This window comes from Corvus hawaiiensis, chromosome 28, assembly GCF_020740725.1.
Source record: "Corvus hawaiiensis isolate bCorHaw1 chromosome 28, bCorHaw1.pri.cur, whole genome shotgun sequence".
In the NCBI taxonomy this organism is placed as follows: Eukaryota; Metazoa; Chordata; class Aves; order Passeriformes; family Corvidae; genus Corvus; species Corvus hawaiiensis.
In genome coordinates, this window is record NC_063240.1 from 7,080,819 (window position 1) to 7,105,668 (window position 24,850).

The 24,850-nt window shown below is 49.6% G+C and overlaps 2 protein-coding genes across 8 annotated transcripts in view; both read left to right on the plus strand.

Annotated features, from left to right (window-relative positions):
- UHRF1 (ubiquitin like with PHD and ring finger domains 1) lies at positions 1-13,459 on the plus strand. Of its 3 annotated transcripts, none has more exons than XM_048287619.1 (17): positions 1-61; positions 930-1,092; positions 3,721-3,984; positions 4,730-4,902; positions 5,298-5,513; positions 6,249-6,355; positions 6,526-6,712; positions 7,496-7,619; positions 7,694-7,801; positions 8,567-8,671; positions 9,231-9,337; positions 9,875-10,037; positions 10,140-10,277; positions 10,639-10,750; positions 10,872-11,029; positions 11,317-11,415; positions 12,023-13,459. In XM_048287619.1, the coding sequence occupies exons 2-17, from the start codon at positions 940-942 to the stop codon at positions 12,167-12,169; spliced, it is 2,361 nt and encodes a 786-aa protein (XP_048143576.1). In that variant the 5' UTR covers positions 1-61; positions 930-939; the 3' UTR covers positions 12,170-13,459. The 3 variants fall into 3 exon arrangements, with proteins under 3 accessions (XP_048143576.1, XP_048143577.1, XP_048143578.1); XM_048287620.1 differs by having other exon boundaries at positions 30-103; XM_048287621.1 differs by lacking the exon at positions 1-61 and adding an exon at positions 1,917-1,972 and having other exon boundaries at positions 1,037-1,092.
- Positions 13,460-15,908: 2,449 nt separating this feature from the next.
- KDM4B (lysine demethylase 4B) overlaps positions 15,909-24,850 on the plus strand; it is a 72,542-nt gene continuing 63,600 nt past the window's right edge. For 3 of the 5 annotated variants that reach the window (XM_048287687.1, XM_048287689.1, XM_048287691.1), the window contains exon 1: positions 21,648-21,810. The gene's annotated coding sequence lies outside the window, so the exon portion shown is untranslated. Of the gene's footprint in view, positions 15,963-20,823; positions 20,844-21,647; positions 21,811-24,850 lie in introns of those variants that run through there. The other 2 variants (XM_048287693.1, XM_048287688.1) reach the window with 2 other exon arrangements.

Sequence of the window (24,850 nt, forward strand, 5' to 3'; positions counted from 1 at the left end):
CGCGCCAAACTCCAAAGCCCGCGGAGAGCGCGCGCGGCACCGGCTCCAGCACCGCACCCCGGTGAGTCCGCCGGGACCCCCCAAACCCCGGCACCGCACCCCGGTGAGTCCGCCGGGACCCCCCAAACCCCGGCACCGCCACCGCCCCGCGATCCCGCGGCGGGCCGGGGAGCGGCCGGTGGCACCGGGAGCGGGAGGACAGCGAGGGGCGCAGGGCTTTCCCCGCCCTGCCCGCGCCGGGGTGGTGCGGGAGCGCTCCGCGGTTCCCGGGCGGTGACAGCTGGTTCGGGTGCGCCGGAGGGGACGCGTCGCTCGGGGCTGCGACAGCGGGACCGACCTCCGCCCCCGGACGGGCCCGCGGGCGGGGGGTGTGCCCTCCAGGGGCGGTGCCGGCGGCACCGGTGCCCTGCGGGGCCGGGGATTGGCATCGCCCCGCGGGGTGCGCGGGGATGACGCGGCCGGGCTGGGGCGGTTCCGGGCGCGGCGGGGGTCGCTGACACCCCACGATTCCCCTCCTGCCCCGGGGTGGGTGTGCGGGTCGAGGGGCCGCGGCCCGGGTTGTGCGCGGCTGGCGCGGCCCCGCCGTGTCCGCGGGGGCGCGGGCGGGCTCCGGTGACGGCCCCTTTAAGACCACGCGCTCCCCCCGCCCCCCTTTATCCCATCTCTCATTTGCATGATCGCGCGAGACTTGGCGCGTGGGCGCGGCGGGCGGGTTTCAATTGTGGCGCGAGATACGGTCGGCGCGAGCGGAGCCGTTAGGCTCCCGCGTGGGGGGGGCGGGACTTGTTCCCCGCAGCCAATCAGCGCCCGAGCCGGCCAGGCCGCCGGCCAATGGCGTGCGGCGGGCGCGTGAGGGCGGCGCGGCCGTGGGGCCCCGGGCCCGCCCCGCCGGTGCCGCTGCCTGAGCGCGGTCCCCATTCCCGGGGCAGGACCGGCGCCATGTGGATCCAGGTGCGCACCATGGACGGCAGCGAGACGCACCGCGTCGACTCGCTCTCCAAGCTCACCAAGGTGGAGGGGCTGCGCCTGCGGATACACGAGGTGTTCGGCGTGGAGCCCCAGCGGCAGCGGCTCTTCTACCGCGGCAAGCAGGTACCGGCGCGGCGGGGCGATTGACAGCCTCGGACCGGCAGCAGCGCGGCGCACGGACACCCCCGCCCGGCCCCGTCCTCCCCCCCGCTCATCTCCCCCTCCAGCTGAGGACGGATATTTTAATTTATTTATTTTTAATTGCGTGGAAATGAGGAGTTTTGCTGCCATCTAGTGATCCCCCGGCTCCCTCCCGCGCTGCTCCTCCCGTGGGCTTGCAAGGAGAGGAGCCAGCTGCAGAGTAGCCTTTATTCTTACTTTCCCTTACTATTTTCCATCTAATGTGTTGCTCTTCTGCCTTGACATCGCCTTTATGAAGTGTCTGAAAATTACCAGTAATTTTATGGTCTTTAAAGTGCTTAATGTTTTTGAGCCTTGCACGTTTCACCGCTCTGAGAGCCGTGAAGATCTCATTTTTCTTTGTAAATTGGGATAAGCAACTCATGATTTTGAAGTTCTTCGGCTCTCATGTCAAATTCTCACTAAATACAGAGCACTTGAGTGTGGCTCAGTGGTGTATTATGTTCTCAATAATACGTTTACAATCGCTGTTGTACAACTGTTTTCTTTCCTGTGAGTTAATAATGTAACTAAATTAGCACTGAAGTCAATCAAAACCATTTTAAAATACAGTTGCTATATTCTGCCTAATCCTATGCTGCTAAACCTTCGTGCGAGGGAAACTCCTGATCAGGTGGTTGGTTGATCAGAGGATTTAATTTCAGAAAAATCAGTGAGATACTGAGTTGGCTGGAGATGGACAATTTTTTCTAGTTGCTTTTCTTTCTGTTTTAGGCAGTCTTGTGCTAACTGTACTCTGTAATTAGCAGGTGTGGCTGTAGAACATGGAAATACACCTGGACTAGCCTCAATCTAAGCTCAGGTACCAGTTCTAATATAAAAAGAGGCTTGTAGGATGGTGAAACACCTCTGAAGGGCTGTTGGGTGTAACGCACCTTTCTGTTGGGTTAGATGCATTAATTACCCATTTGTGTTGTAAATCAAGTGATAAGAGGGGATTGGTTCAGGGCAGGTGCCACTTGTCAGCCTTAGCCTGAAGTCTGTGCAGACAACCGGGGTAAAACAGATTTTCAGGAGAAGCGGTGACTTCTCGGTCAGGATGCACTTGCTCTACAAAGGGAATCCCTCCTCCTGCAGTTCCAGTATTCCTTAGTTCAGGCAGAAATGTTCCCCAGCGTGATCCAGCCTCTCTTAGGCCCTGTTCCCACTGTGCTTTGTCTGGCTTTTGGGATCCCTGGAAATGTTCAGTTTCTTACTCATGAACATTTTTTAAATGGGGTTAGAAAATTAGCTGGTAGTTAAAACCTGCCTCCTTTGTTGGAGGTTTGTCTTCAGTCCCGGGCTCTTCTTTCCGGCTGTGCTTTGAACTCCTGTGGTTTCCTGTCCTGTTCCTGTGCTCTTCCATTTCGGTTTGCACCTGTTGTCACTGAGTCCTGTGCTGGTGTTGTTTCCATGTGTGTGACATTGTCTCTTGGTTAAGAAGAAACAACCAGTTTCTGGTGTGTTCTTACATAGCTCGAGGAGTTTTCATCTCTAAACCAGCAAAATGCTCAGATCTCTTCCTGTGCAGTCAGATTTCCAGGGATTGTTCCATAGCCATTTGATGCCATAAATCAGAATTGGATTATCATACTGATTCCTGTGAAGTGTAAATTTTTGTGGTTTTGCTCTGCTTCCCCCTGATAGAGAACAAAGCTCCAGGGACTGCTTTTTCTGGTGGTTTGGGCTGGAAGGGGATGATCATTTCCTGTATAATTTCTTAGTCAGACCTTAAATATGTGGGGAAGCTTGTCTGAACTTCTGACTGCTCCGTGGGCTCCAGCCTTGCATGTTAACTCTAAAATGATTGTGCTCCTTAGAGCTCTTGAGAGGTTATTGAGGGACCTCTTTCTCCCTCTGCACTTCTCTTTTTGCAGGGACTAGGTCTTGATTTGACTACAAACCGTGCCAAACTTGCATATAACTCTAGATAAACTCTTAAAATTAGAGAGGGTGTGAAATTAGGACACACCTGGCTACGCTAAAGAGCGATTGGGTAGTTTCAAGTTGAATTGAATCTTTTTTGATTTTACTTTCAATGGAAAAAATGTGTGTTTGCCGGGAGACGAGTGTGTGATTAACTCTTTGGCTTCTACTTAATGCTACAATTAATGGAGGTGGTGTAACAATGATCTGGATCACGCACAATTAAAATACAAAGACCAGTCTGCATTAGCATTTGGGATGTGTCTGAATTGAGGAAGAAATTATTTCCTTTTGTGTTTTTAGGTAGTGTGGAATTTTCTTTGAATCCTGATGAGAATGTGGGGGATCTGTAGCTGTTTAGTTGATGTTTCTAGGGAATGTGCTGAAAACTTTTCCAGATCTCAGAGACGCTGGGTAGCAAGTCCAGGGCAGCATGGAAGCCTTGCTCTCGCAGGTTGCGGGGTGATTGAAAAAAGAACATTTAAATAGCAGGAATAAGAGAGAAGGAGGGCCCAGTTAGGGGCTGATAAAGGTTTTAAAGCCACGTGGTCGATCTTGGCGGGCAGAGCCAGTCTGAGCACGATGGGTGGTTGGAGTCAGCCCCGATGGAGGCAATAACCAGATGGTTTGGTGCTTTCCCTGCAGATGGAAGATGGTCACTCCCTGTTCGATTACAGCGTGGGGCTGAATGATATTGTTCAACTGCTGGTCAGACAAAGCCCGGCCGTGCTGCCTGCTGGGAGCAAGGAGAAGGACTCGGAGCTCTCGGACACCGACTCCGGCTGCGGCTCCGGCCCCAGCGAGTCCGACAAAAGCTCCCACAACGGGGAGGGTGCCCTGGAGCTGGAGGGACAGCCCAGCACGGCAGCTCAGCCCGACTGGACCGACCCCGGCTTCGGCCTCTACAAGGTGGGTCCTCACAAACGGAGAGCCCTCAGAACTGCGCCTTACCAGGGCAATTGTTCCTCTGTGGTGGGGAATTGCTGAAAATCTTTCATACCCCAATTGTGTGGGCAGTTCCTTTCTTCCTCTCAAACCCTCCAACAACAAAGACAAAAATACCAACCAACCCACAAACCAATTAAATGCAACATGCTGTAGGTCAAAATATTTAGTTTTTTTCAACTAAAACTACAATACATTAATTGATTAAAAAAAAAAAAAAGTATTCAGAGTGTCTGGTTTGATTTTTTAAAAATTTTCCCAATATTTTTTCTTGGAGTCACTACATTTGTCAAAGCTGAAACTTTTCTTGAATGAACAAAAGAAAGTCTCAAGCAGCTGTTCAGAATTATTTTACTCCTCTGTTTCAATGGATTTTATTACAGATCTAGCGATGTCTTTGCCAGACTATGAGCAAGACACTTTGAAACTCTGTTACAGACTAGCCAATAATGGTTTGGGCTTGATAACAAGGCTGGTTTTACATGTGCTGGTGTAGAATGGATTTATAACCTTACAAATTCAACCTAAGCAGACTGTAGGGCTGCACAACAGGACCAGGAAAGCAGAGGAAATCTTAATTCTTAAGGTGATCAATTAAATACCTTGATAACAGTGCAGTTCTTGAGATGGTTAAATCTTCAAGTAGATTGGAAATGAATGCTTAATTTGCAAATCCCTTTTGGTGAGCTGTACACTTTGCTCTGTGTAGATCAATGACTTGGTGGATGCTCGGGACACGGATATGGGGGCGTGGTTTGAAGCCCAGGTTGTGAATGTAACCAGGAAAAAACCCACCAGTGAATCAACTGAGAGCTGCACAGATCCTGACCAGCCCACAGCTGTCCCTGAAGAAGATGTAATTTATCATGTGAAATATGAAGAGTGAGTTTTGTTGCCTTCTTGGCCAATAAAGTCATTTGGATCATGTTGTTGATGAGAAATTTTATTGCAGATATTGCACCAATTAAAACAGAACTGGGCAGTGACATAGTAATGATGTCATTGAGCCCTGGTAACTGTAAGGTTTTACAGTTGGAATTCCAGGGGGCTGGAATCTTTTCTTTATGGATACCAGCATTCATAGGAAATGCTGGTGTCCAAGTGTTAAAGGGAGGCAACAGTAGCAAAGTCAGAATGGTTGGTTCTGGCTGTGTCTGTGTGGGAGAAGGAGATTTTATCCTTGTGTTGCTCAGCAAAATCAGCCTGTCTGCATAAAACCTGTTACTCCTCAAAACTGATGTTGAGTCGGATTTTTGTTCTCTGTTGCTCCCTTCAAGTTATCCAGAGAATGGGGTGGTGCAGATGAGCTCCAGTAACGTGCGGGCTCGGGCACGGACCATCCTGAAGTGGCACCAGCTGGAGGTGGGGCAGGTGGTGATGGTCAACTACAACCCTGATGAGCCAAAGGAGAGGGGGTTCTGGTATGATGCTGAGATCCTGCAAAAAAGAGAAACAAAAATGACCAGGGAGCTCAATGCAAAGATATTACTTGGGTAAGCAAGTTCCTAACATGGAATAAATGGAATTCCCCAACACTGCCTCGGCTTTCTGAGGTCTGAGTGACTCTGCTGGCAAAGAATGGTGCAACAGAAGTGCTGGGGACGGATGAGAAGTGGCCTGTCCTTTTTGGGTGATTAACTTCAGCATACTGCAGTTCTGATTAGCTTCCACTGAGGAACTGGACACTTTAAGGGATGCTGATCCACGGATTCACTTAATGCTGAAAGGATGCAAAGCCATGAGGCAAATTATTGTTTATGTGTTAATTATCCATTAATGGCTTTACAAAAACTGCAGTGTAGTATTTTGTGGAGATAGGATGATGTAGAATGAACTCTCACTTTATAAAGGTGATGAAAAATTATTCCAGTTCTCTCCTGAAGGAGACTCTCAACTTCAAGAAAAAAAGGATATGTTTTTTTAAGTTTCAGGTAATTTTGACAGAGTTTCCAGAATATTCCTCCTTTTTCCTTGCACCGCAGTGATTTTGACTTTTTAGCTATAAAATATGAGAAGAATTAGTCTGAAATATATTTGGGGGCAGGGGGAACAGTCACTCTAGATAATTGAAATGCTACAAGTGCCTGGATTCTCCCTGAGACAAAATGGGGTTAATTCTAATTGCATGGAAATGATTTGATTTTTAGTAGCAGAGCAGTCTGATGCATGCACAGTTGTGAACACGAGCTGTGGGATGAAGTCTGATCTCTTTTCTCAACTTCTTCTAGGGAAGCTGGTGATTCCTTGAATGACTGCACAATTATATTAGTGGATGAAATCTATAAAATTGAAGAGCCAGGCACTGCTTCTCCCATCAGTCTTGGTACCCCAAAACGTGAGTCTGATGTGGAGTTCTTGCATGTCTGTCTTACCTTGTGACGTTCTGCCAGTTGCCTCTGTGAGGATTAAAGGATTAAGAGTTCCAAGACACATTTAGTTGTGCCTCCTTTGACCATTTCCAGTGGATCTTGGCACTTGCTGAGTGTGGTTTCTGTTTGCCCACAGGACAGAGTGGACCCGTGTGTAAAGCCTGCAAGGACAACCCAAACAAGACCTGCAGGGTCTGTGCTTGCCACATCTGTGGAGGGAAGCAGGATCCAGATAAGCAGCTCATGTGTGACGAGTGTGACATGGCCTTCCACATCTACTGCCTCAACCCTCCCCTCAGCAGAATTCCAGATGATGAGGACTGGTAAGTTCTGAGGAGGTTTGTGGGGTGTCACAAGCACATCTAATTAGGAGCACAGAGTGAGGTCCGGGCCTTGAAGCTGCCCTTCAGTGGCCATATTGTGGCTGTATAGGGGTACGTATGTTTTGGGGTTGTTTTTGGTAGAACTGCTTAGCTTTTCTTGAGCTTAATGAGAGTAGGTTTTAAGCCAGGTGGCTTGCACACTCCTTTTCCTAGTTTTGGGATCTAGATGCTTAATTCACATACCTGCCTGAGGCCAGGGCTAGAGCAACCTGGGATAGTGGAAGGTGTCCCTGCCATGGCACGGGGTGGGACAAGATGAGCTTTAAGGTCCCTTCCCACCCAAACCAGTCTGGGACTCAAAGAGGACCAAATGAGAACCTGATGTTGGGAAGCTTCACTTGTGCAGTGGCTTTTATGGGCCAGTGCAGGCCGGTTCCAGGCCTCATCATCAGATCAGGCTGGTTTGAAAATGAAACATGTACAGTGAGAGATGTGGATGGTGAAATATATCTTTCAATAGATACAGAGTTAGTGAAATGCACTGCTTTATTCCCTCTGCCCTGTTTCAACATCTTATACAATGATTTTATATCATAGCTCTTTCCTGACACATCTGCAGTGCCTGGTGCAAGGACAGGAGCTGTTGTAGGTCAAATTCCTGTATGGAGGTGTTTCCATGTCCTGTCTGGTTTCACATGGGGAAATTGTAACATAGCTCGCTATGTTTGGAGGAAATTCTCCTAACTGAAGGCTTTGCTACTTGTTAATTTTCACTGACTTTAGGTATTGCCCTGAATGTCGAAATGATGCAAGTGAGGTGGTTTTAGCAGGAGAGAAATTAAAAGAAAGTAAAAAGAAACAAAAGATGGCATCTGCTAATTCCTCCTCCCGGAGAGACTGGGGAAAGGTCAGTCCAAAGCTGTTTTACTTGGAATTTTGTTTGTTCCTTTGGGCTCTTGGCTGATCCTGCTCTCTGCCCAGGGCATGGCGTGTGTTGGGCGCACCAAGGAATGCACCATTGTCCCCTCCAACCACTATGGACCAATTCCTGGCATTCCTGTTGGCACCATGTGGAAATTCAGAGTTCAGGTATGAGGCTGAATCCTGGACTGACCTACTGTGGGGAAAAATGGGAATGATCCAGCTCTTACAAGAAACCTGAAACAGTTAATCTGGAAATGCATGTGTCACTGGATATGGAAGTGCAGAAGGAAAAGAATTCTGGCTTTGTCTGGATCAAGTGTTCCATAACTAATGCTGCATTGTCTGGGCCCATCAAGTGCTGGTTTATTTTGCTTTAGTGCTCTTTTTGGTAACTCAGAAAACTCAAAGCAAATATATTTGTTTCCAGTAGTTTGTCCTGGAGGTGTGTAGTGTGCTCTGGTAAGGGTGTCTCAAATATCCACTTATATGAAACAGAAGGTTTCTCGTCCTGTTAGAAAGTTGGGGGAGAAAAAAGCACTGGCCTATCCAGATCTTGTTTGTGAGTATTGAGGGAAAGTTGCTATTACAACCCTTTCAAAACTTTATACAAATATTTAATATCTGTATTATTCTTAAGTACCTGGAGCCTTTTTATAAACAATTTCAGTAAGAAATAGCCAAAGTTTTAGATGTGCACCACAAACCTTATCTATGTGTTCAATTTACTGATACAGTTAATGGCTTATTTTTTTAGAGGCATTTTTATTTTTCTTCTGTCTGGAGCTGTTTTGAGGATAATGGTGAGAGCAGTTTCACCCTGTGATACATGGAAAGCAAATGTGAAATAGCACAGTTAGTTCAGCTCCAAGCCCAGTCCTGTGTGGGGCCCTTTGAGAGCAGTTGCCTTCCAAACCCGTTTTTGTTTTCCAGGTGAGCGAGTCCGGGGTGCACAGGCCCCATGTGGCAGGGATTCACGGCAGGAGCAACGATGGGGCCTATTCCTTGGTGCTGGCAGGAGGATATGAAGATGACATAGTGAGTGGATTCTGATTATTTATGCACAGAACCAAACAAACTTGTTAAAACAAAGGTTTGGCCTTCGTTACTTATTGCACTCTACATTAAACACTTGCCCATCTTCACTTATCTTCTTCAGAAGGAAATGAGGCAAGGAAAAACTACAGTAATCTGTGACAACCTGAGCCACAGGATCATCTAAACCCAGTTTAATATCCCTATGTCAGCTTTTGGTCCTGGAGTTCTGACTTTCCAAGGTCTCCCTTGCACCCACAGTTTGAACAATCCCACAGGCTGTGCTGCCAGCTCTTCACTTCCAGCAGATCCTGTGTGAGCCCTGGGCTGCTCAGGGGTCCTTGCACTGCTCAGGGTTGTGACAAGACATTGTCACCCTGGCCTCCTTTCCTGGCAGCCTGAGGGAGAGCCAGAGACTGGCCCAGACTGGGAGCTTAAACACAGGAAGCATCTTTCCTTTTTTGAGACTACCCCGCAGGTATACCCTACCTGGTTAAAAGACTCTTCTGCTTTTATTGATTTCTTTTTGTGACTGTGTCAAAACCATCCGTGTTCATTTCAGGATCATGGGAATTCCTTCACATACACAGGGAGTGGAGGGCGAGACCTCTCTGGGAACAAACGCACGGCAGAGCAGTCCTGTGATCAGAAACTCACCAACATGAACAGGTTGGCAACGTTTGTGCTCCATTCTACCCTCAGACCTGGCAGTCTGTCAGCATGAGGAATTGTTTGGCCTGTTTGCATCCAAGGAAGCTGACTAAGTGGAAAAACTGTCAAAACTGGGTCTGGGCTGTGGTTTAGGCTGCGATCAGTTGCACAATGGGAATGGTCCTTTCAGTGCACTGTACTGGGACAGAGCTGTGAGTGGTGTTCGTGTCACATGCAATACTGGCTGCAACTTAGGGAACAGAGCAGTAAATTGGGGTAGGAGCTCTGCTCTCTTCTGAAGACATTTGCAGTCACTGGTCACCTTGGGAGACCAGACCATTTGTAATTCTGAGCTGTTACTCTTACAGATAAGCCTGGACTTGAGTGGAGGAAGTGATCTATGCTGGTGCATTAGGGTAATGCCAGGAGTAATCAGCTGTTTAAGATGTACCCCCATCAGGAGGTTCAAGGAGTGCAGAGGTGTCAGTGTTACACAGGTTCCATGGCAGTGCTGGTATTTAAGGCAAATACACTGAACTCTGGCGTCTCTTGCAGAGCCCTGGCTCTGAACTGCAGTGCCCCCATCAACGACAAGCACGGGGCTGAGGCCAAGGACTGGCGGGCGGGGAAGCCGGTGCGGGTGGTCAGGAACGTCAAGGGAGGCAAACACAGCAAGTACGCTCCTGTGGAGGGCAACAGATACGATGGCATTTACAAGGTAAGGAGGGCTGGGATTTGCTGGCTGAGTTAGGAAAAGATGATGTGGTTATGGCCATGGGGGTTTTTACAGAGTGTGATGGACTTGCTCTGACTTTTTCAGGTTGTGAAATACTGGCCTGAAACAGGGAAATCTGGGTTTCTAGTGTGGCGTTACCTGCTTAGAAGGGACGATGAAGAACCTGCTCCTTGGACCAAAGAGGGAAAGGACAGGATGAAAAAACTTGGCCTGACAATGCAGGTACTGCCTTGGGGCATCACCTGGACTCCAAACTTGATGGAGAGCAGGGATTTTTCTGTTCTTACTGAGGATGATCCTTAGGTAAAAATTGAGACTGAGAGGGACACAAATGCTTCCAGTCTTCTGTGTTGTTTGTTTTTGTACATCAGGAGACTAAAAGGACAAAGCTCACGTTTTTTTTTTTTTTTTGGGATGGAATTTCTATAGGCTGCATTAGTGCTTAGAGCAGGGATCTGTTGCTTAAAATAGATTAAAGATGCCCCTGGAACAGGTCTCCAGAGGTCAGTTGTGGACCTGTCTTGGTCTGCAAGTCTGACCTGGTGTGTTTGCATTAGATGCTCTTTGTTTTGTTTCCCTGCAGTATCCTGAAGGATATTTGGAAGCTGTTGCAAACAAAGATAAGGAAAAAGAAAATAATGGAGATGATGAGTTTGATACCCCGGGGAAAGGGAAGAGGAAAAGGAAATCAGCAGGTTTGTGGAGTAGGCAAGTGGAAAGAGAAAGCCTTGGAGGTTTTGCGCGTTTTACTTGGTTGCTCTTTTCTGGTGTTTTCTTGGTTGGCTGTTTAAAAAAAATCTTTGTGTTTTCTTTCAGGTGGGGAGGAGAAACTCGTCACCTCCCCAGCAGAGACTCCAAAGAAAACTAAAGTTGAGCCATACAAGCTGACATCCCAGCAGAAATCTCTTATAAAAAGTGATGAAGCCAACGAAAAACTGTGGAATGAAGTCCTAGAAGCTCTCAAAGACGGACCGGTACATTGGGCTCTTTTCCCCAGAAATAAAGGGACAGCTGTACTTGTGGTGTCCCCAGACACAAACCCTTGGCCAAGTTAAAGAACAGCCTCAGACCTAAAATGATTTTATTTTAGTGTAAACATCCCCAGCAGGTTTAATGGGACTGGTTTTTGCATATTAAGATTTGTTGAAAATCTTTCTATGATCAAAGCAATCCCTTGCATTTAATGGGTGGGGTTTTGGGTTGATTTATGTGTTTTTCAGGGAGTAGTAGCACTAAGTTGATTCGAATGCTCTCTTTGCAGAAATTTCTCAATAAAGTGGAGGAGGCCTTTCTGTGTATTTGCTGTCAGGAGGTCGTGTTCCGGCCAGTCACCACCGTCTGCCAACACAACGTCTGCAAGGTGGGCTGGGCTCTGCTGGGCTGGGCTCTGCTGGGCTGGGCCTGGAGCTGCCTCCTTGGTGCTGACAGGGAGGGGGGTTGGTTTGTTTGGAATTTTTTGCCAGGAATTACTCCTTTAGCGTGAGTCAGGTTTAGAGGGACTTTGGAGAAGTCCCTGGAGGGACAGGACACAGGGAGTGGCTTCCCAGTGCCAGAGGGCAGGGCTGGATGGGATATTGGGCAGGAATTGTTCCCTGGGAGGCTGGGCAGGCCCTGGCACAGGGTGCCCAGAGCAGCTGGGGCTGCCCCTGGATCCCTGGCAGTGTCCAAGGCCAGGCTGGACATTGGGGCTTGGAGCAGCCTGGGACAGTGGGAGGTGTCCCTGCCATGGCAGGGGTGGCACTGGATGGGATTTAAGGTCCTTCCAACCCAAAGCAGGCTGGAATTCCCTGATCTCTGCTGTGTTCAGCAGGAATGTTCCCAGCTGGAGTGCAGTGCTCTTGTTCCCTCCTCCTGCCTCGCACTGCTCTGGGCCTTTCCCAGGAATCTCGGGGCTGTCTCACTGTGCCCGGGCTGTGCCGGATGAGCCAAACTCCCCATCCCTGACCCCTGCTGGCTTCTGTCCCCAGGACTGCCTGGACAGGTCCTTCAAGGCCTCGGTGTTCAGCTGTCCCGCGTGCCGCTACGAGCTGGGCCGCAGCTACAGCATGGAGGTGAACGAGGCCCTGCAGAGCGTCCTCACCCAGCTCTTCCCTGGCTACGGCAGCGGCCGGTGATCCCCCAAAGCACTTCTCCCTCCCTCCTGCCTCCCTCCCCCCTCCCTCCCTCCCCCCAAACCTACCCCTGGGCTTAATTTAAAACAAAAAAATGGTAGTCTGTGTTTTCTCCCACGCCCCCCCCCAAATGATTTTAAGTCTTCCTTGGTTTTAAAAAAACTGTAAACTCCAAGGATTATCCTTTTGTATGTTCGTGGATTTTGTTTTTGTTCTCTATGTTGAACTTCTCATTTTTATTTTTTTTTCATCCCCTCAAACCTGCCATTCATCAGCACAGAATTATTTGTTTCTAATGGACTGAAAGTGCTTCCGGTGAGGCTGCTAATGATGAGGAAAGCTCTCAGAGTGCCCCGTGCCCCCTTTATTTTTATGTTTTATTCCAAAAATGGCTTGGTTGCTAGAACAATCTTCACTGTCTGGGGATTTGGCCATCAAGGTAGACTTGTGCATCACCTTGGCAGCATTTTGATACTCCATTTGTACAAGATGGTTCCTGGCTTTGTATCACAAGTGGGTTTTTGCTATTTTTTGTAAGAACTGGGTTTTATACATTTGACAAAAAGCCATTTCCTGCTAATTTTGTATCTCAAAACCAGAAGGCTGCTTGCTTAGAGCCAAGTGGTTGGAGCAATATGAAGTACTACCTCACTGGGCTTCTCTTAGGGAAGGATTTGTTCAGCCAGGCGCTGTCCCCTGTCCCGAAATGCCATTGTGGAATCTCCTAAAGCCATTCTTAAGTGCCTTTTGTCCTTTGCTGGAAGACTGGGCTCTGAATCACGATCAGTATCTTTTTTTTTCATAAGCACTGAATTGTTGTGACTTGCCAGCCGGATTCTTTGGGAACGTGGATCACTGTAGCTGTGTGTGATTAGTGGGGATTTGCAGAGGATCAGGTTTCCTAGTGATAGGTGTATTAGGGAGGTTTTTTTTTCTTTGTTTCACTGCATTTCTACCTGGAAATGAAATATAATCAATTCTGGCTTTTTTATGAACCATTTTGTATTGGCCATGCCTCTGAGAAGGCTCCCGTGGTCTCTTTCTAACATTACCAAAGTTTGCAGTTTGATACCTCAGCAAGACAGGGACGTTTTTAATCACACTTGACTGCAGACAGACTGGAACAAATGTGCCTCTTTTTGGTTTCCTCAACTCTTACCCCTTGGAAAGTGATTATGTTAATATGTTAGGGAAAAAACCCCGTGACATTTTATAGGATTTTTTTGATGAATTTGTCAATTTTTTGTATAATGTGCAAATTGATGTTCTCAAAATAAATATCTTTTCAAATTAGTTGTCAACTGTTCTCCTTCAATTCTTTTGATCCAAAGTGGGTTTCCAAACCCAGTTCCTTCTGCAGGAATTTGAATTTATGTCCCATTAAGCCAAGCCTTTTATTTTTCTAAGGGCTGTGATTTTCATTATGATTTTTCACTGCAAATTTGGAAAATACTCATTTGATATTCTTTGACATAATTGCTACTAGGCACTAGTGAGGGCATATGTAATGTTCAGCTTAAAAACTAAAGCTGCCCTAAGCTTTTCATTTAACTTCCATTAGATTTCCACTGCTCTAAAATCCAAATATCAACTGGCAGTTGGAATTGTTTGTACATTTAATGAATAAACCCCAAAATTATTGCGAGTGCCAAGTCCTGTATTGTATTTGAGGTGTTACAGGAACAAGTGTGAGCATCTCCACAAACCAGAGGAATGAATTCAACCACTGAGGTTGAACAAATGCAGATGAAGGAAATAAAGTAACATTAAGGTGGTAAAAACAAAAGCTGTGAAATTAAGTGGCAGTAGCACCATCTGCCCTCTTGAAAATAAGTTTATTTTAAGGTCGGGGTTAACATTAAACACTTTCAGATATTCAGATTTCATTGAAAATGTCCTTCCACTTTTTATTCTGTATTGCAATGGGGAGAATTGGGGGTGAGTGACTCAAAGTGAAGAAGTGTTTTTGCATTTAAACTGAAATAACTGCAGCGACTTCCTTCGTTTACTGACTTAGTTGTTATTTGGAACTTGAAAAACAACCTTTGTTTCCTCCATAGGTGCCAATGTGCAGTTCTGTTAGTGGCTTTTTAAAGCAATAATTAGAATTCCTCTGGAAATTAGACACTTTCTGGTGAGATCTGCCAAAATTATCTGTCCCAAATTATAAAGCCTAAAATTCCTGTGCTACAAAGTGAGCGGGTTCGGCTGTGGATACAAAGGAATTGTGTTTCACGCTGGAGATGATTTGCTGGGTGATGTTTCACTTCCCCCTCGCTGCCGGAACATTTCTGTTGTAAATGTCCGAGGTGGGAATGGTAACAAAGTGTCCTGGGTAAAGACTGGGGAAGGGAATGACAGTAGCAAGAAACTAACCAAGGAGCCGCTTCTGTTTCGGGAGCGCGCAGAATCCACGGTCTGAGGGCGGAATCGAGTGCGGGTTGACAAATGCCCCGATAGCTCCCGGTCCCGGCGGGCTCGCACGGTGGAATCGCAGCCAGGCTGGAAGCACCTGGAGCCGGTGCTGGGGCGGGCATCGCCCGAGCTGTGCCCGGTCCCCAGCGTGTCCCCAGCCCCGAGCACCGAGGGCCGGCTCCCTGCGTCCCCGGGCAGCGCCTCCCACGGCCCCGTCCCCTTCTCCGGCCCGGGCTCGTAGCTCTGCCGCGGCCGCGGCTCCGCCTCGGGGGCTGCCGGGGGCGGCGGCCCGGCCCTGGCGGGGCGAGGCAGGGCCGGGGGCTGCGGGGATGGGGATCGATGGTTCCCCGGGACCCGCCGGTCACGGCCGTGCCCCCGGTCATTGCCGTGCCCCCGGTCACTGCCGTGCCCCCGGTCATTGCCGTGCCCCCGCTCCCTCTGTCCCCCCCGGTCATTTCCGTCCCCCCGGTCATTGCCGTGCCCCCGGTCATTGCCGTGCCCCCCGGTCATTGCCGTCCCCCCGGTCATTGCCGTGCCCCCGGTCCCTCTGTCCCCCCCGGTCATTTCCGTCCCCCCGGTCATTGCCGTGCTCCCGGTCATTGCCGTGCTCCCGGTCCCGCTGTCCCCCCGGTCATTTCCGTCCCCCCGGTCCCGCTGTCCCCCCGGTCATTTCCGTGCTCCCGGTCCCGCTGTCCCCCCGGTCATTGCCATGCCCCCGGTCCCTCTGTCCCCCCGGTCATTGCCGTGCCCCGCCGGCCCCGCTGCCCTCCGGGTCATTGCCGTCCCCCCGGGTCATTGCCGTGCTCCCGGGTCATTGCCGTGCTCCCGGTCCCGCTGTCCCCCCGGTCATTGCCGTGCCCCGCCCGGCCGCGCGGGGGCGCGCGCGCTCCCCGCTCCCCCCATTGGCGCAGCGCGGCCGCAGCGCCCCCGCCCCGCGCTGTGCGGCTCCTCACGTCCTCACCGCCCCGCCCCGCGCCCGACGGGCACCGCGCGCCGCCAATCAGCGCCCGCCCGGTTCCCGCCTCGCCCAATGGCCGCTGGGGGCGGGCCGCCGGTAGCCAATGACCCCGTGCGATTGGCGGAAAGCGCCTGAGCGACGGGAGCGCTCCCTGCTGCCCCGCCCGTCGGTGGGCGGGCCGCCGCTCGGCGCCGCCGGCCAATCGGCGCCCGCGCTCGCCTTGTTGTTCGGCGAGCGGCTTCACCATTGGCTGGACCCGCCGTCCGTCACCGCTAGCGCGGCCAATGGACGCGAGGGCGTTGCCGCGCGCGGCCAATGGGCGCGGCGGGGAGGCGGGCGCAGGTGGTGGCCGCGGGGCGCTGCGCTCGCCTGGGCGCCCCCCCTTCGCTGCGCCCCCCGCGCCGCCGAGGGCCCCGCGCGCAGGTACGGCCGGCCCCGCGCCCCCGCCGCCCCCGCGCCCCCGGCCCGGCCCCGCCGCCCCCGGCCCGGCCCCGAGCGGCCCCCGCGCCGCCCCCCGCGCCCCGCAGCTCCGCACCGCGCCCCCCGCGGGCCGCCCGGCCCGCTCCCGCCGCCCCTCCCGGCCCGAGCCCCTTCCCCGCCGCCCCCCGGCTCGGCCCCGGCGCTGCCGCTCCCTTCTGGCCCCGCCGGCCGCAGCCTCTGCGCGGCCTCCCCCGCAGGCCGGGCTCGGGACGGGCCCGGCACCCCCGGCGCCGCCGCGCTTTGTGTGGGTGGGACCCCCCGAGTCCCCGGGCCCGCTCGGGCTGTGCGGTGCGAGGGGCGGCCCGGGGCTCCCCGCACCCCGGGGCTGCCGGCGGTGATTCACCGCCATCGCGGGGATTTGGGCCATAAACGTGGATAAATGGCGATTCCGGGGGTTCGGCTCGGGGCCGTGGGTTGGGGGCGAGCAAAAGCTGCCGCTGGGTCCGTGATTCGGTACGGACGCTCCGTGCTGGGAAAACCGGGGGCAGGAACGTGACACCGGCGTGGGGTTTGGCTCTTTTATCTCTATTTTCCTCCTCCGGAGACTGTCAAAGTCTGAGGCCAAACCGAAGCTCTTTTCTTCTGTTTTTCTTTCTTGAAATTCCTGTATTACTTGTACATGTGTGTGGTATTATTGGCCTGAGCGGGACCCCCCGGCGCAGCCCCTCCCGTGTCCCCGGGCAGGGGGAACGGGGGTGCCCAGCCCCGAAACACTCGAGAGCTGCAGAATTTGTGTGTCCGGTCACGCTTTGGTGACTTCCCCGGGTTCCAGCTGCTCTTGTTTGCAGAAACAGATAGAAGATGGATGGGATGTGGGATGTGGTGGAAGGGGAACTCTTCAGAAACCCTTCCTGGGGGTCTGCAGAGGGGCAGGGGCTGAGCTCTGCTCTGGGACCAGGGACAGGACCAAGGGAACAGCTGGAGCTGTATCAGGGGGTTGGCATGGATCTCAGGGAAAGGTTCTTCCCCCAGAGGGTGCTGGGCACTGCCCAGGCTCCCCAGGGAATGGTCCCGGCCCCGAGGCTGCCAGAGCTGCAGGAGCGTTTGGACAGCGCTCTCAGGGATGCCCAGGGTGGGATTTGGGGTGTCTGTGCAGGGCCAGGGGCTGGGCTGGATGATCCCTGTGGGTCCTTCCCAGCTCAGGACATTCTGTGATTCATCCAAAGGTGGTTCTTGGCTTTCCTGGAGTTCTTGGTTTTGAAGCTGCTTAGGAGCCAGGGCTGTTGCAGAAAGGCTGCTTTGGACACCTTGGTATTGAAGAATGAAAGTCACTGATGAGGTTCAGCTTTACGTGTGCTCCTTCTGTATTTTAATAAAGCTGCTGCAGGGACTGGGCCCTGCTGGGCACTCGCAGGGGCTGTGCTGCTCTTCTGGCCTGGGACATTGGTTTTTTGCTCTGTAACTCGTTTGTGCTGGGCCAGTGTAAATCTGTGTTATATCAAGCTTGACCCTCCCAAAATTAAGTTTCCTTTAACCAAAAATAGTTAATTTTAAGGAGCTCTGTCCATCTGAAACCTAATAGCATTTCACCCACAACATTGCTTCTTTCCTGGGAACTTTCGGTTTTTTCTCATCTGTTTCCTTTTCCTGTTTCATTGAAATTCACAGACTCGGGGAAACCTTAAGCCTAGAATCGCAAACTTACAGTTACACTTCAGCAATTACATCAAGTAACTGTTGGAGGACCCAGTAACTGCTCTGTGACAGCAAGTTCCCAATTCTTGGGTTTCCCTGTAACAAGAGAAGGAAGTTGGGGCAGGTTGACCTACTCCTGCAGTGCCAAAAGGAATCCTAAAGGAATCCAGGGCTGTTCCTGTCTCGTTGGAGACAGGAGTTCCTCCCATGCAAAGGAGATGTAGGTGGATGTAAAGTGATTCCTTGTTCCAGAGCTAATGTTCATGGATGAAACACTCACTGGAGCATCTTTTGACAGGAAAATTCTGTCTAACACTCCATGGGGGATTGTTCTTTCTCCTTTTTATGCTGATTGGAAAGAGATAATTCCCTTAACTGGTCCAGTGGGACCAGAATATATATGGTCCTATATATAAAAATTATGTATAAAATATATAATATATATACAAAAGGACATAAAAATATTTTTATACATATATAAAATATATAAAAGGAGTCAGATTTGTCAGTAAGTCAGAACACTTTGGTAAAGACCCAAAGTACACAGGTCTGACTTTCCAAGTTTGGCTTTAGGGTGAACATGGGCTTTTATAGGTAAAACCTTACACACATGAGGGGTTTCACCAGCTTTTGATGGGAAGTCAACAGCAAAATGCACTTTCAGGGGGAATCCCACCCATTTCCTTTAGATAATCCTGGTTACTGGTCCATGGGAAGTACTCACCTGTTAACCTGAGCTGTGGGCACAGTGATGCTCTCACTGGAAACAGTTCTCACCTCAACTCGTGTCATTCACCAGAGAAAGATTTAACAGATAAAGTGAGAGTTCCCAGCTCTGTAGGTGTTTTAGATCACCCAAAATACAGGCAGCTCCTGAAAACTTTGAGCTATTTCCATATAAAAGGTCACAAGAAATTTGATTCAAGTTGGGAAAACCAGTTTGGCCAGCCCTGCTGGAAAGGCACTGTGGGGATTTTACATTTATGCAGAGTTGTTTTATTTCCTCCTGGGATGTCCAGCTGCACTACAGCAAACAATGTCAGCATCAGGAGGCTCTGATTCACCTTGCAAGTTTAAATCTCATTTTTGAGAGCAGGGAATTCACCTGAGAGCAGAAATAATCACTGTGAGCTGCAGGCTGAGCCACTCAGGCAGCGGGGAGGGAAAGCTCTTGGCAGTCAGGAGAAACTTGGCGTTCCTTAATTAATTCTGGGCAGTACAGGAGGACTCGGGACTGGTGATTTCCCCCCCTTCCTGACTCACTTCAGGGTTCAGGGTGTGCTGGGGAAGGGTTTGCAGTGCCTGTGCTGCTCCGCGTTCCTTCACTGGAGCATCTGTTAATAGCAAAGATGGATGACAGCTAAATATGTCACCACAAGTGAGGGATTTGCTTAATGGATTTGGATGCCACTGGGATCCTCCGGGGCTGCACAAGGCGCTGCTGGAAATAATTATTTGTCATCTGGTAAAGAATTCAAGAGGGTTTGTCCATTTGCAGTAGCAACTGAAATCCTGGAGTCCTGCAAAATGTTGGCAGAAATCCTCTCATTTCACACAGGTTGGGGGATATTAATGTCTTATCACCGGATGAGAAAAGTGTTTTTCCATTTTCAGTGTTCTCCACTAAACTGATCACTGCTTAATAAGATTTCCTCTTTTTAACCTTTGTTTTGGACCAAATATGTTCTGTCTTGTCACAGCTTAGGGATAGAGTCATTTGCTACCGTGGCTTAATTAAGGTACTTATTTTCATTTATATTTTCATGGAGTAAATAATTCTCCTTTATAAATGACAGAGTTCCTCAATCATATTCTTACTGGATTACACAGGAGAACACATTTGTATTCTGCCCTTCCTTGGTCTGTGTGTGCCTCACTCATGGCAGCAGTGACCTGAAGCTTCATTATTTTTATATTTCTTTGCTGCTCCATAAGGCTCACGAACAAGCCACAATTCCCAGATTCTTGAAGAATGTAGGATTGCCCTTTTGTTCCCTAAATCTGTTAGAAATCCTGCATTTGAATATGGCCCAAGAAATGCATGTTGGAAGTTGGTGGGGGGGGGGGGGGTTAAGTGATTTCTGAGATTTTCTGCTATTCCTTCACGATTTTGGATACACCCCCAGGGCAACGGGGAGGCCTTTGGTGAGTTTTTTGGTGCAGATAAGAAGTTTTTATGAAGTTTCCCATATTTGATCTCAGTTCTGTTGGCAGAACAAGCAGCACAGCTTTGCCTGGGAGGGGTGTGTCAGGTTTGGAGCTGCAGCTTCCGGAGAGACCTGGATAAAACTGAGCTCAGAGAGATTCAAATTGTCTCATTTCACCTTGAAGGTTTGGGTTCGATTTCGGTTTTAAATTGTCACTCCTTGAGTTGCAGTTTGGGCTAAAAGGTGTGAAATGGGTGTGAGCTGGGAGAAGCCGGGGGGTTCCCCGCCCTGTGCGGGGCAGGGGCTGAGGTTCCTCGGGAGCTGCGGGAGCCGTGCCGGGCTCCCCGAGCCGCCGCTGCCGCTGCTCGGCGGCGATTCCCTGGCGCTGGATGTGCTGGGAGCTGGAATGTGGGTCAGTGTGTCACACCCAGCCCGGGCAGCACCTCGGGCACAAAAGCAGCCAAGGGCTTCGTTTTATATTGGCAGGATAGTCAAAAACGCCTCAGACAACCCAATTTGTTGAAATGTTTTGTTATAAAAATCTAAAGGAGCTTAGAGAAGTTGGGCAAGTTACTGAGAACTCCAGGCTTGTCGTTCTGGCAGGGTTGTGGAAGGAAAACTGGGAATTAGTCCTTATTAAGGTATTAATCTGATGCAGGAATTACCTTTTGGGCAAAGCACTGCAGTAGTCGACGTTCCTGTTTGCTTTGCAAGCTTTCTGATGTTCTTTCCCCTAAGAATAAGAGACTATGGGCTGCTTTATTTTAACATTTGCAGTGCTGCTGCCTTGGATTGAGGTGCCACGGGTTAAAACTTGGAATTCTTGTTCAGATTCAACGGGCTCAGTCCGCATGAGGTGCCTTTTTAAATGCTTATTTCTGAAGTTGTTTCTGAAATACTCCTAAAGCCTTGCAGTAAATCCAGTGAAGATAATAAAATGCAGCAGAGATAACTCGTGCCATGCAGCAAACTGAGGTTCCTGCAGTCCTGGGTGAGACTGGGCCCCAGCAGTGGTTTGTGAACTGATCTGTGTGGTTTTAGGGTGAGTTTATCTTGCCTGTTCAGTAAAACTTCTGAGTTTTTGAGGTTCTGATCTGGATTTAGTCAGAAATAACCATTACATGCTAACTACCTTGCCTCAGGCAATAATAAACTGTTTTAAAGTCATCCAGATTTATTGCTCTTAAATGTAACCACCTTTTTTTGTTGCTTTTAAATACTGTTTGTGACTAAATAATTTTGCTGTTAGAGAAATGTGTAACTGTGCACTTCTACAGCAAAGAGGGTGTTTTGAGGGAAAATTTTATTTTCCTTTAATGAGCTACATATGCTGCTTGATTTCAAGTACAGGAGGATCTGGAATTGTGGAGGAGCCTTGTGGAGTGTAAAATTTAATAGAAAATAACTCTTAATTTATCAAATCCCAAGCACTGTAGATCTTCATCCCTGTGCAGGATGGGAATGTTGTCTCTGTTCCTCTTTCCCAAGTATTTCCTCTGTTATGTTTATTTAGCCTTCATGGAGGCTATGCAGAAATCAAAGCAATTTGAATGTTAAAAATGATATGAATTGAATATATAAATATTTTGGGGGAAACGGTGTTAAGTTTAAATCCTTGCTGTAATTGTACAGTTGTTTAAAACTGGGCTGAACAACACCAAACTTCAAACTTGAACGTTTACACTTTGTTTGTCTAAATGCTGGAATTTGATTCTTGGGAATAGAGGGGAAGGAAGGAAAGTTGTCTCAGTTATCCTTACACCACATAACCATGATAGTTTTAATATATATATAAATATTATAGCTTTTAGTAGTCTATCTTATACACAGACCTGATGTCTTGCAGAAGTTTGTCTTTGATTCTGCTAAGAAGCTTTGGACAGAGCCTGGTCCGTGAGAATTGATGGAAATCAGAGTAATTTGTTGGCTTAGTGAGAAAGGAAGTAGATGGAAATAGAAGGATCTGCCCTCTGTGTTCCAGCCTAATTCATCAGAAAATGCCATTTCAGATAAACACATGAGGTTTCCATTAATATTTGTGTGCAGGACTTAGCAGTTAAATAATGAGTTAAGAGAAAGTTTAAAGGAGTTTTTCATGAGCAGGGTTCTCATTATTGTTGGGGAAATGCCTCAAATACTAAGTGAGGCAGGAGAAGTTAATCCAGGCACACTTAAAACCTGCGTTTTGTTGGTTTGATTTTGTGCCTCGGATGTCTGACACTTGGAGGCTATGTCTGGGCTGGTGGCTCTGCCCCATCTCCCTGCAAGTCCTGCCCCTCCAGCCCAGCCCTGCAGCCGGAGCCGTCCCAGGTCTCGTTGTTCCGTGGCACCACAGGCGATCCCTGGGCACAGCAGAGGAACAAACGGCCACGGGTGGGAGCTCAGTCCCCATCCAAGTCTGTGCTGCTGGGAGATTTCCTCCTGCTTCCCGCTGTGGCCGGAGCTTTGTTTATCCCGTGGAATTTCGGGGTTCTGCTCCCCTCAGCAGGGTGTGGTACCCGTGCCAGTCCGTGCCCACTCCCGTGCAGCCTCACCGGGGTGCCCAGAGCTGGCAGCAGCTTGCAGGGCTGGGAGAGTATTTCCATGGGTCTTTGTGGCCCTTTCCAGCACAGCCCAAGGGAAATGCTGTGGGGTGTTGTTGGTTCAGGAGTGGGTTTGTTCCACGTTGGTGGTGTCATGCACAGGGTAGCAGGGTCTTCTTCATCACCAGGGTACAACTTTACCCTGAGACCTGGTGCCTCCTTCAGAGGGCTCTGCAGGAACTTGTGTTCTGGTCTGTGGAGAAATTGAGAATTAACTTTGTTTAGCAGGATCAGAGATGGTTTTCTGATGTTGCTGTGTGAACAAAGCGTGCGCTGTGCCCTCAGTGCTGCCGTGTGTCGCTGCTCCAGCCCGGATCGATGACGGGGCATTCGCAGCCAGCCAGCAGCACCAGTTTGCTGCTCGCTGCCCTGGGAGTGGGGCAGGACTGGGCCCCAGTGCTGCTGCCTAAAGCCACGTTAGTTTCCACTGACAGGCACTATTTTAGTCAAAGTCACCCCTGGCTGACAAGTGCAGGAGAATGAGCTGCCATTATCCGCTCTGCCGACATCAATAGTGGGGCAGCAGCAGGGAACTGCTTGGAAGTCCCAAGCCTTTTCCTGGAAGAAGGATTCCCAGTCCTGTAAGTCCTTTAGCAAGCTCGAGTCATTGATCTCAGCTGGGTGTCTTGGACTTTTTCTCTGCTGTACAAAGGTTTCAGCCAACAGGTGCAGGATTTCAGTCGCAAAAGTGTCTTGGTTCACATCAGTTTTGGAAGGGAAAAGTCTCATGTAAAAGTCATTGAAATTAAAACTCAGTTCTTTGTGTGCACCGAGATCATGCCTCTGGAGACAAGTTTTAGTGCTTCCTCACAATGGTTGAAAATTAGAAGGTTTTCATAATATTTCAGGTTGTTACTCTCTTACAAAGAAACAGAATGTATCCAGCTGAGAAAAATACCTTCACTCTTCTTTTCAGGAGCTAATGGGGGCTCTGACTGCAGAATCCTCCTTTTCAGTATTGAGAGAAGGGTTTGTTCCCGTCTCGCCCTCACCCGCAGCACTGCTGGGGCTGAAAGGGGCTCTCAGTGTTCTCAGAATAGTCGGATTCTGCTGTGGAATCTCTCTGTGATGCTGAGAGCTCATTAGGGCACTGTTTAATTGAGGCCATCTCCTGAAAATCCCACGTGAAGCTGCAGCCGCAGCCCTGGGCTTGTCCCGCTGCCTTGGCCTCGTGTCCCGTGTGATCCCAGGAGCTGGGGTGGAGGTGACACTGAATCCTGGCACTGCTTTTCCAAAACACATCAGTGCTGCCACGTGGGAAGCACTTGGGAAAGAAATTCTCTTCTCCCCAAGCTTTCCCTGTGTCCTGGGTGTTTCCAGCTCCTGGGGCCGGTGGGGGAAGCTCCTGTGTCTCACTGAGGTCATGGAACTGATTCTCCCTTCCATGAGCTCCATGGCCATTTTATTGTAATAGCTTAATTAGTTTGATTAGCTAAATGTACATTTTCTAGGGTAGGTGTTGAAATGTTCTTTAGATGGGCTTGAACATGGAAAGATCTTGTGCTTTGCTGTCTCTGCACTACAGAATTCCAGAGTGCCAGGTGATGCTGCTTGTATTGAGGCAGTAGACCTTTTAATTAATTAATTAAGCTTTGCAGGAAGTAGTTTTACCCTTTAATTAATTGATTAAGCTTTGCATGAAGTAGTTTTTGATCTCCCTTTCTTACTGGAGCATGTATTTTGACTCTTTGCTTCGAGTTTATTGACTAAAAATTGGAATTCTGTGAGATAATCTTGAGGAAAAGATGGGATAAAGCCTGGCTTTGACTGTTTGTTTTTCCCCCTGGTTGTGGGCAAAGCTGCAAATCCTGGGAAGGCCTCTCTGGAGCAGATGGTGCTGGCACGGCTCCTCCTCAGGACGGAATTCAGGCGCCTTTCCTGAGCCAGCTCCTCCCGAGGAGCCTGGTGGGGCTTCCCGCTCCCCTCGGCTCCCGTGGCATTTCCAGACCCTGCTTAAAAATAGCTCGAGTATTCCCGGGAAGATTGTGTTGGAGCAGGGCTTTGGGGATGGCTTCTCTCTGTGTCCCACTTCTCCAACAGCCACCTTTTCTCCCTGCTCAGCTCCTTTTTCCTGGGGATCCACATTTGTCTTTGGAAACCTCTGGCAGATGGGTCCCCAGCTCCCGTGGTTCATCCCAGGGGTTGGAGATGCTGTTTCCTTTTTGTATTCCTGCAAAACAGTTGTGTAGGAAATCGCTCCCATGGGCATGGATCAATCTGCTGTTTCTCCTGAAGTGCTGACCCTGAAACAGTAATTTTTGTTCTTAAAAGGCAATTTTTGTTCCTTGTTTGGCAAGGTTGGGAGTCTCCTTGGGCAGGGCCACCCTGAAGATGGAGGGGTTGGTTAAAGGGCCCTTTTGTTTCCAAACAGCAACAATTTCTGTTGGGAATTGGAAATACCTGTTGGGGTGAAGGGAGTGAAATGGTATTTTTCTCCCTCAATTGGTTTTGCTTTGGGATTTCCTGC

Coding starts and splice junctions, on each gene's coding strand:
- UHRF1 (XM_048287619.1), top strand. CDS start 940: ATGTGGATCCAGGTGCGCACCATGGACGGCAGCGAGACGCACCGCGTC. Junction 3,985..4,729: donor CCGGCTTCGGCCTCTACAAG/GTGGGTCCTCAC, acceptor TGCTCTGTGTAG/ATCAATGACTTGGTGGATGC. Junction 6,713..7,495: donor ATTCCAGATGATGAGGACTG/GTAAGTTCTGAG, acceptor CACTGACTTTAG/GTATTGCCCTGAATGTCGAA.